General features: G+C 37.7%; 1 protein-coding gene across 1 annotated transcript; it reads left to right on the top strand.

The window, feature by feature from the left end:
- Positions 1 to 3,973: 3,973 nt before the first annotated feature.
- On the top strand, positions 3,974 to 4,792 carry LOC107844285. The gene has a single exon (XM_016688739.2). It carries the CDS (start codon positions 3,974 to 3,976, stop codon positions 4,790 to 4,792), a length of 819 nt encoding a protein of 272 aa, XP_016544225.2.
- The last annotated feature ends 6,889 nt before the right edge of the window (positions 4,793 to 11,681 follow it).

Genomic DNA, 11,681 nt, shown 5'->3' with positions numbered 1-11,681 from the left:
AAATGCAGGTCCCCCATGGGGGACGTCAGTACGAAATATGTACTGAGTATGTAAAGCTGTAGATAATCACATATGATACAATAAAAATCAGAAACAACTGAATAAATCGTAATAGGAGTGGACCACACCTACTAGAACTTGTGACAACCTGTACATTGTATTTATTCAATCACTTTACCTTCGTTCTTATCATCTTTGTAATCATTACTGTACTGTACTGTGACCATTAGGCTGCCTCTAGTACATATCAACTGGGATCGACCCATGATAGGCTTATGCCCCTGGGATACTACCCATAAACACATGAATAGGGATCGACCCATGATAGGCTTATGCCCCTGGGATACTACCCGATAAGAGAGAACTTCCATCACTTAGTTCAATTAATCTTTGAGATTGTTGTTTTGGTCGCTACCGCATTTTTGATACTTTGAAACAATGATACATCAATAAGAGACATATAAATAGACCATCAATGCAATAACGATGAAGTAAGAACCCATTGGCACATCAATGAAGTGTTTTGGGGTCATCAATGCCATAACAATAAAGTAGGAACTTATTAGTATATCAATGAAATGTTTTGGAGTCACTAATAGCACATGGATCTTGTTTGATTAACCGGATACCTTCTGACATTCATTAGTGCAATAAACATATAAGATTTGGAAAACAAGTATTGGAATGTCTTGACATCTTGTAGGGTGGAAACAAGTTCATTGGTAACGTAGGACATCATACAAAACCATTATGGATCACATGTTACTGAATAACTTTGGAAACCTTCTTAATAGAACAATAGTTCACTTTCATGCCAAAGATATGGTATAGAGTATGCTTTACATACCTGACTGTCAACCTTCAATACTAGTCCCAAATGGACTTCCCTTATTTTGGGATTACTTATCTACAATGAACATATATAGCAATCTAGTATTAGCAACCAAATGTCATAATTCAATTATTTGAATTCACCTAACTAGTGGTTAAGTAGTAAGCCTTAATTACACCATAAAGGGTGTCACTTTAACCCTCTTATACTCCAATTACATTCACATGCCATGCATATTCATACAACCTCCTCCAATATCAAGTTTGGATTCATTTATCCTTCCAACCAATCCATTAAACCAAAATGAGCCAGACATAAATAATCATCAATTCAATAGTATATCACCATATCGACCTTCCATAACTCAATTACCATATCCATCTTCCACAATTCAATACAACCAAACATGCAAAATAGTCCATAACCCAATTTCCATCACCTTTCAATAACAACCAATACATATAATCCTCTATCATACATATACATATGGAAAAGAACAAAGGCAAATAATATTCATACCTTAGAATTCACCTCTTGATTATGCAATCATGTTTGTACAAATAATAGGTGTCGTTCGAAGCTCTCGAGATGACAAACGCAGTTATCAGATTACTTTGGAATTTCTATAGTTGAATCAAAAGTAATTTAAAGGTCAAATTTGGATAGGGTTTGTTCTTCCTCAATGATTGATGATGAAAATGAGTTTTTGAACTCATATACATGTATATATACACATATTCCCATCCATAATAAAAGAGGAAATGACAAAAATGCCTTTAAAATTTAAATAATGCCAAATCTGTCCTTTGGTGGAGTATTTTTATAAGCTAAAGTAGATCGACCATAACTCTTTGCTCCGATATCGAATTTAGGTGAAATTGGCATCGTTGGAAGGATAATTCAAATGTATCTCATTTCAAATAAAGTAGGCCACCCAGTTCGTCTTGTACAAGGAGTTATGGTCATTTGAAGTTGACCCTAAAAATCTATTTTGATAGGCTGAAGTAAAATGAGTATAACTCCTTACTCAGATGTTGGATTTAGATGAAACCAATTGCATTGGAAAGAACACTCAAAGATATTTCTTTTCATAGTTCGCAGCTCTCCCAGTTCATTATATTAAGAAAGTTATGATCATTCGAATTTGACCCAAAATTTGGCTGGCCTCAGTAATTTATGTGCAGGAAATCTTCCTGCACATTTACTATTCCCAAATATCCCGGCCACCGTTTTATAGTTTCGAATGTGCTCGATTATATCAGAAACCTATCCATTTTTGGAAATCTTTATATCGTTGGAAAGCTTATTAATAACCTTCGCATGGAACCATTGACGGGCAAATTTCGGTATAAATAAAATAAAAAAAATTAATTCCATATAAAATAAGACCAATACACGTACTTGAATACACCAATACACGTACTTGAATACGGGGTGTTACAGCTATGAGGGGTGAAATGGTGACTAAAAAGGGTGAAATTTCAACTTTTAGTGAAGGCTTGATTGTGTTGAAAGTAGGAGGAACTCACGACCTTCTACTCCTAATCCCTACCATACATCCTCTAGTGTTAAAGCCAATAACTCTTCCATGACTATAACACCCTAAACCCTCCACCAAATGCTTAATCCCCCAAGAGTTCCACAAAACCAGCCACTAAACCAATCCCAAACCTCTCTTAACCGGACCCTACAAAGGCCAATACCTCACCAAATGAACCAAGTCCAACAAGAGAGACTTGGAACTCAAACTGCACCACCAAATCTGAACCAAATACCTCTACAAAATAACAATTACCAAATGCTAAATCCTAAGTACCAAAGACCTTACCATCCACCACCTCCAATGCAACAACTTCAAGTACCACATAACCAAAGACCAAACCAACTTCCCCAAAGGCCTTAAATCCGAAACCCACCCATCTAAATTGAGGATTATGGTAGAGAGGAGCAAGAAGGTTATGATATTCCTAATGATGACTATTGGTTTGAAGAAGAAATGAGGGCAAGGCATGATCAAAGAGGGCCTTATGGTAGATTCTGGGGGTAAGATACAAGCATGGGCATGGTGATCAATTAACAATCTGAGACATTGGCATTAATTCAATCAAGGTTGGCATTCTAATTTTCAAAGATGAGAGTGATCCGGAAGTGTACTTAGCTTGGGAATCCACTTGTGAAAAGATTTTTCAAGTGAATAACCTTTCTGAAGAAAAGAAAAGTTGCTATTCTATTACTCACTTTGAAGGATATGTAAACACTTGGTGGGATTACACCAAAAGATTTGATAATGTGTTGATTAATGGCCAACCACCTCCTTGGGAGATGTTGAAGAGAGTTATGAGAGAAAGATATGTACTGGAGCAGTATAGGCATGAGCTTCTTGCCAAGATTTACAATCCAAGGCAAGGAAACAAGAGTGTGATGGCCTATTATGATGAATTTCAGCAACTTGTCTTGAAGCTTGACCATATAGGTGAACAAGAGAAACATGATGTTATTCCTTCAAGGTTGGGTTGAACAAGGACATCTCCTCCCGTTTGACTCTTCACAAGTTTGGAACCATGGTGGAAGTCTTCCAAGCCACCATGGAAATTGACAAAGAGAACAAAGAAAGGTACAAGCAAAGACTCCAAGCACCCAATTCAGATTGGGTCCACTCCAAAGGTCTAAATCAGCAATTTTGGGTTTAGGTAAAGGTAAGGAACCCTCAAATTTTGTCAAGCAATCCGAGGTCAAACAAGTGCCAAAATACCCCATAAGACCCGAGGTAATAAGCTTCCTACTCCTAATCCGAAAGGCCTTCAATGTTTCAAGAGTCAAGGATGGGGTCATCGGGTAAGTGAGTGTGCTACTCGTAGGAATATGATCCTAAGAGAAGGTAGGTTGTACTACCTAGGTGAGGAAGTTGAGCTTGAACCCGAGGTTGATGATATTGGTGTGCAAAATAGAGAGTTTTGTGATGGTGAACCCAAAACTACTTGTGATGATTATGAGGAAGAAGATACTTGGCTACAAGATGGAGAGTGTCTAGTTCCTAATTATGTGGTGAGGAGGGCTATGGTAAGTAAGGCACTTGAAGATCCAAGCCAAAGATAGAACTTGTTTCATACCAAATGCTTGATTAAGGGAGGGGTGTGTAGTATGGTGGCTGATAGTGAAAGTTACACAAACGTTGCTAGTTCTACAATGGTGGATTTCTTGAAACTTCCTACCACTTCTTATGTTAATCCTTACAAACTACAATGGCTCAATGAATGTGGTGAGTTAAAAGTGACCCAACAATGCATGATCAAGTTCATGGTAGGAAACCACCGAGAAGAAGTTTGTTGTGATGTCATTCCAATGCAAGCATGCCATTTGCTACTTGGTAGACCATGGCAATATGAAAAATCTACCAAGCATGATGGGAGGTTGAACACTTACTCACTTGTGCATGATGGGAAGAAGTTCACATTACACCCACTATCACCCTCCCAAGTGAATAAGATGCATCAAAAATTAAGAGAGTTGAAAGACAAGGGGGCAAAAGACAAGAAACCAAAAAGACGCAAAAAGGGGAGGTCTCAGGTTATACCACTTCTAAGGGAGAAGTTACTGATTATAAGGCTCAAAAGGGTCAATTACCCATGGTTATGTTGGCTAGGATTAAGGATTTGTTCAAGGAACAAGACATGGACACTCCTATTGCTCCTCCTAGCTCATGCCCTTAATACTAATGTCTCTTCTTCTTTTTCTACTTTTTCTTATTCTCTTACCCCTTCTATTTCACTTGTTTTTCATGAGTTTGATGATGTATTCCCACAAGAATTACCACAAGGATTACCCTTGATTCGGGGAATTGAGCACCAAATTGATTTGGTGCAGGGTTCAAAACTTCCAAGCAAACCGGCTTATAGGAACAATCCCACGAACACTAAAGAGATTGAGAGACAAGTTGAGGAGCTTCTCAACAAAGGCTAAACAAAGAAAGTTTGAGTTCGTGTGCTGTCCCGGTGCTTTTGGTACCAAAGAAAGACGAAACTTGGCGCATGGTAGAGCCATCAACAAAATCACTATAAGGTATCGTCATCCTATCCCTAGGCTAGATGATATGTTATATGAGCTCCATGGTGCCTGTGTGTTTTCTAAAGTGGATCTTAGGAGTGGCTACCACCAGATTTGTATGCAACCCGATGATAAGTAGAAGACCGCATTCAAGACCAACTTTAGTCTATATGAGTGGCTGGTCATGCCCTTTGGCCTTACTAATGCTCCTAACACCTTTATAAGGATAATTAATCATGTAATGAATCCTTATATTGGAAAGTTTATGGTGGTTTACTTTGATGATGTGTTGGTATATGTAAATCTATTGATGATCATTTGATGCATTTAAGGTATGTGTTTGATGTGCTCCGAAAGGAGAAGTTGTATGCCAATATGGAGAAGTGTTCTTTTGGTACTGATAAAGTGGTTTTCTTGGGTTTTGTTGTGAGTTCAAGGGGTGTGGAAGTGGATGAATCCAAATAAACTCTATACGAAGTTGGCCGACCCCTAAGACTATTAGAGAAATCCAAAGTTTTCATGGGTTAGCGAGCTTTTAGAGAAGGTTTATCAAGGGTTTTAGCTCCATAGCATCCCTCTTGACCGAGTTATTAGAAAATACCAACCCTTTAAGTCGGGTGATTAGCAAGCTAAGGCTTTTGAAGCCTTGAAAGCTACATTCATCTCGGCACCTTTGTTGCAATTGTCCGATTTTGATAAGATGTTTGAAGTTGAGTGTGATGATAGTAAGGTTGGTATTAGGGCTGTTTTAATGCAAGAAGTCAAGCTCGTTGCTTATTTCAGTGAAAAGCTCAAAGGGGCAACTCTTAATTATTCGACTTATGATTGGGAGTTGTACGCCCTTGTTTCTAGCTTTGGGAAATCGGCAACATTATTTGTGGCCTAAGGAGTTTGTGATACAAACGGATCATGAATCATTGAAACACCTTAAGAGCCAAGATTAGTTGAATAGGCGTCATGCTAAGTGGATTGAGTTTATTGAGACTTTCCCTTATGTAATTCATTATAAAAAAGGGAAGGTAAATATTGTTGCCGATGCGTTGTCTAGAAAACATGTTCTTGTTGCTACCTGGTCTTCAAATTTGCAGGGATTTGGGAGCTTACAGATGTTGTATCCCGAGGATCCTACCTTTGCTCTTATTTTTAGGGAATGTGAAGAGTGGGGAAGGGACCAATGGCTTAAAGAGAATGGTAATTCCTCCTACTCTCGGTTTGATGGTTATTTGTTCAAAGGGAGGAGGTTGTGTGTTCCTTCTAGTTCATGGAGGGAATAGTTGTGAGAGAGGCACATAATGGTGGCCTCATGGGTCATTTTAGGGTTGACAAGACCCTCAATATCTTAGAGGAGCAATTCTATTGGCCCAAAATGTGCAAAGACACTACTAAAGTTTGTGGCCAATATAGGGATATCGGAGTGCGAAATCTCGCCTCCTACCTGAAGGATTGTTCACCCCACTTCCCACTCCCTTTAGTCCTTGGTTCGATATATCCATGGACTTTGTTTTGGGGCTTGCAAGGACTATAAAGGGTCGAGATAGTATTTTTGTTGTTGTTGATAAATTCTCCAAAATAGCTCATTTCATTCCATGTGCTCAAACTGAGGATGCTCCTAGTGTAGCTTCATTATTTGTTGAACATGTTGTAAAGCTTCATGAGATCCCAAGGACTATTGTGAGTGATCAGGACTCAAAGTTCCTAAGTCTCTTTTGGAAGTCCATGTAGGGTAGGCTTGGAACGAAGTTGCTTTTCTCCACGTCTTGCCACCCATAAACCGATGGCCAAATGGAGGTAGTAAATATAACCTTAGGGTCTATGATACTTTCTATGGTTAAAGTTAAAATGGTGTCATGGGAAGATCACCTACCCTTGGTGGAATTTGCATCCAATCGGGTAATACACTCAAGTACGGGAATGACTCCCTTTGAGTGTGTTTATTGCATGAATACCCTTACCCCCTTGGATCTTAACCTTTTGTCTAGTGATCTTATGATAAGCCTAGATGGATGTAAAATAGCCAAGGCAATGAAGAAGATGCATGAAAGGGTGCGGCTCAAGCTTGAAAAGAAAAACCAAGAAGTTGCAAAAAGGGCAAACAAAGGAAGAAGGAGACTTGTACTTGAACCCGGAGATTAGATATAGGTACACCTAAGGAAAGATCGATTTCCAAACCAAAGAAAGGCTAAGCTCATGCTAAGAGGTGATGGACCATTCCAAGTGCTCAAAAGGATCAACGACAATGCTTACCAAATCGATCTACCTTCGGATTACAAAGTTTATAATACGTTCAATGTTTGTGATGGTGTTGATGAATCAGCAAGTTTGAGGACAAACCCTCTTCAAGATGGAGAGGATGATGCAAGTATAAGGCCCTCAAGACCCTTTACAAGCAGCCTAGCCAAGTAACTTCAACAACTTTAAGCTTTGTTATAAGCACTTGAATGTTTGTGAAGGGGTTGTAGATTCGACCAAGAGAGGGAATGCCTTGATTTATGAAGAAGGGACTTGAAGAGTCCACATTCTACAAAGTGAAGATAGACTTGCACTTTAAAATCCAACACTCTAAGGGCGCCTCCTCTCTTTAGTTCATTAAGGGTAGTTTCTTTATTTGGCATATAATAGTATAAATAGACCATTTTGCTTCTCTTTTCATTAGACTTTTGATGACACTTGATATTACTCTTATATTGTGGTTTTAGTCTTGTAGTTGAGAGGTAGAATCCGAAAATAGGTCCTTTGCATTTGAAGTTAGGGTTTCACTTGTCTTGGATAATTTGGCAAGAAAGGTGTACTTAAGGACGAGTGTTTCCTTTGGGTCACCTAAGAGGGAGGTTTGAGCTTCCATTAGTGAGGTGCGATTGAAGATTTGATACATCTTCTTTTGTTAATCACATAGTGGAAGTAAGGGTCTCTCTACTATCTTTATGTTTATGCAATTCTTCTTTATCTCCTTCTAGTGTGTTGATTTTCCCTTTGTTTACTTGCTGATTTTTGCATTCTTGTGTTCATAGCCATTTAGGTTATCAAGTTGGTACCTGCTGTGAGCACTAAATGAAACTACTAATAAAATATACACATATGCAGAATAACTAAATATACCATAAGGTTTTATAATACTAAGACATTACTAAACTCTTAAATCTGAACAACTGTCTGAAAGTAATAACATAAAGACTGATAATCAACTAAAAATTGGGTAATTATTAGAAAAGTGTCTGAAAGCATCTAACTAAATAAGTGTGGAGTTGATGGGAAATGTCCCTAACTAAATCTAACTGATTACTAGACTAAAGTACTAAAATAAACATAATCAGCCCTCAAAATATAAGGACTCACCACTGCTGATGGTGATGCTCTGGAATGTCTAAGTGCAGTCGGGAACCTAAGCATCCAAACCTATGATATGATACATCATAGCGCAAGAAACGAGTATGCAGTCAGTAGTTTGAATGTATTAGTATGCTAGATGAGGTTAGGCTGATATGCATGGGCTCATGTGTATGAATGATAACTGACTGAATGAATATCAAGAGATAACTGGATAACTGACATGAATGTGTGAATGTTGTAATATCTGGAATGCATGACCAACCATATAACATGATTCTAAAATAGTCTATAAACTGAAATACTAAAATCTGATAGCTGAAAAACTGATAAACTATATGCTATGGTCAAGCAAAACTGAAGTGAGTTCTGAACTGAATACTGCAACTAAAAATGTAAGAGGTATCATCTAACCGACATGCCCCAAACTGAACTAATCGGGGTCCAACCTGTGACCCTAGTTGGAAGGGTGCTAGTACCGTGCCACAGGTACTAACAATGGTTGTGGAGTCAGTCTTAATCTGACGGTGACCCTTAAGATAAGTCCTAAACTGGTGGGTGATCCCTGAGAGTATCAGTCCTAAATTGGAGAATGACATCTCAAAACCTACACTGGATATATAGTTCTTGAATTTAGGTATTACTTTAACGGACCCAGTCCTAACTGATGGGTGATCCCCCATCCCTAGGTTTACTCGGTATTGAATCCTACTCCCAACTGAATGACACTGATTACAGACTGAACTAAGTTTAACTGAAGAAGGAACTGACTCAAACTACTGAACTGATTTAGGTTTGACTAGTATGATAACTGACTGAACTGATAATGCTCATATGTGTCTGAAACTATTTTGAGAATACTGAGACTAAGTAAACAACTAAATTTTGGGTATTCATAACCCTTAGGACTCGATCACTATACCAATAGGGACACATGAAAGCTTTGAAACCATGGAAGACAAATCATTATTCATAATTATTCACTTAAGTATTTCATCAAACACATGGGAGACATGAATTTAAACATGCTAATACCTTTAAACATGATGAGAAAGCACGATCACATGACAAGATCATAAACTAAGGATTTATTCTAAATTCTCATTAGCATGATATGGAGACCACTATATTTAAAACATTCTATAATGCATTCCACTTGAAACAATTCATAATCGTAACTTGAAATTTAAATGGTAAGAGATTTATGGATTTAAGCATGGGAATGAGTGAAACATGTGGGAATAGCACAATTGCAATACTAAAACCATACTTAGGGATTTAACAATGAAATTTCATGATTCAAACATATAAGGGCTACTTTCAGCGAAAATAGATTGTAAACAGATGTATAATCGAATTCATAAAAGCTTTATGGAGATAAAATCATTATAAACGTGTAATTTCATAATTTAAAACATAAAAGATGGATTCTTTGACTCCATGGGTGAAAAGGGCCCATGGATGAACATCAAACATACCTCTAATGATTAAATCCTAAAGAATATCTGTAACACCCCGAGTCTATACCCTGGACGCTACACGGTGCTTACGACCCAGAAGGACCACAAGCTAACCCATGACTGATATCTATTGTGAGCATTGAATAATGATATGATAATAATAATAATAATACTGAAATAAATGCAGAAATTAGGATAAATTCGCCATAAGGTTCACAACTGAAAACAAATACTGAATATTGATAAATAAATACCAAAATTAAATATCTATCTGAAAGCCACTAACTGTCTAAATATGGAGTTGATGGAATAAGTCCCCAACTAATTTCGTCTACTAATTGTGTAGAACTACTAAAATACTAAAAGATAATATCGTACTAGAACTTATAAGGACTCACCGCTAAATTTGTTGCTGATAATTCGGGTTGCTAAGTGCGATCAGGAGCCCGTGCATCTGAACCTATGATATAAGACATCATAGCACAAAAGAAAAGTGTGTCAGTACTTTGAATGTACTGGTATGCCAAGTGAGGTAGGTTTATATGCATAGACAAACAACTAGTTGAGTAACATGGATGTAACTAAATGAGAGTACATGTATAAATACATAAACTATAACTGAGATCATGCTAACACTGAATAATGAGTTCTGAATACTGATTAACTGATATCTGAGTTTACTGATATTATAGCACTAATAACTGAGTGACTATTTCTAACAATCCTGATTTGGTAGATTGGAACTGAGTTCTTTACTAAGCTGGGTGATTGTGTCTAATAGTCCTAAATCTGTAGAACTGAACTGAGTTCTATACCTAGACTGAAACAAAAATTATGGGAGGTAGTTATCTAACCGACATGCCCTTCTCCAAATAGATTAGGGTCCAACCTGTAACCCCAGTTAGAAGGGTGTCAATACCATGCCATGAGTAAAGATAAGTTGTGAGTTAACCCTCTCTGACAGGAAGAGATAAGTTGTAAGTAAAACCTTTCTAACAGGAAGTACTTTTGTTAACCCTCGCTGATAGGAAACTCATGTGAGATGTATCAACCCTAGTCTGGCAGGAAGATATCTCAACCTCACACTCCACAAAATTCCATGCCACAAATCCAAATACATCACCAAGGTAATCCAATGCCTCCTCCCCAAGATCCACTAAACCGAAATCACCCCATACAACTAAGAGAAGAGATGGTGATAGAATCCGAGAGTGATGAGGTTGGTTTTTTCAAGATGGAGAGAAGCTTGATTTTGAGGTACAAGAAGAGTGTGAAAAAAAAGAAGGAAAAGAAAAGGGAAGTCGCGGGTAGTGAGGTTGGAAAGGAAAAAAATTGCTTGATTGTGGATCTTGTCCACAAAGAACCTTTGTCACTTCCTAATCCAAAAGCTAGCATTTTGCCTAGCTTTGATTCTTCTTATGTTCAGGTACTAGATGAAATGATTATCAAGAATGATCCAAATGAATTTCCACATAAAAACATGAGAAATGAACTAGAGGCTCACTTGACCAAGAGCGCCAAAAAAGTGGACTGCCCAAGCCTTACCCGAGGTGACTTTGCTACCCTCAACACTTCTTTGAACTCCAAATATTGTGATTTAGTGTCTAATGAAGTGGTTTTGGGTTTTCAAGTTCATAGCTCTTTCCTTAGTAACTCTTTTATTGTGAATAATGATCAACTTTCTCTAAAAACTAGTTCACTACTTGAGCATGAGAATGGTATGTTTGAGAATTTCCAAGTTAGTGATGATGCTTGTATTGATGATCTTAGTATTGAACATGGCCGTGTGAACTTGTGTAATGAAATCCATGATATTAGTCTTATTCATAGTAGCCTTGTGTATGTCAAAGTTGTGTGTAATACCTTGAATGATTGTGAGCAAATTAGCCTAATGAAGGGAGTGGGTCATCTCAGCTTAGATCTTTATCTTCTACTTCCATTTGACCCCAGAATTCCTTTGGGATGTGGGTGGAATAATTTCTGGTCATGTGCATTTATTTTTGATGTTGATGCTATTCATG

The sequence above is a fragment of the Capsicum annuum genome, chromosome 10, assembly GCF_002878395.1.
Source record: "Capsicum annuum cultivar UCD-10X-F1 chromosome 10, UCD10Xv1.1, whole genome shotgun sequence".
In the NCBI taxonomy this organism is placed as follows: Eukaryota; Viridiplantae; Streptophyta; class Magnoliopsida; order Solanales; family Solanaceae; genus Capsicum; species Capsicum annuum.
Note: the sequence above shows the minus strand (reverse complement) of the source record. Positions and strands in the feature narration are given on the sequence as shown.

What these genes read in the sequence shown, in the direction of transcription:
- LOC107844285 (XM_016688739.2), top strand. Translation starts at nt 3,974, where the DNA reads ATGGTGGCTGATAGTGAAAGTTACACAAACGTTGCTAGTTCTACAATG.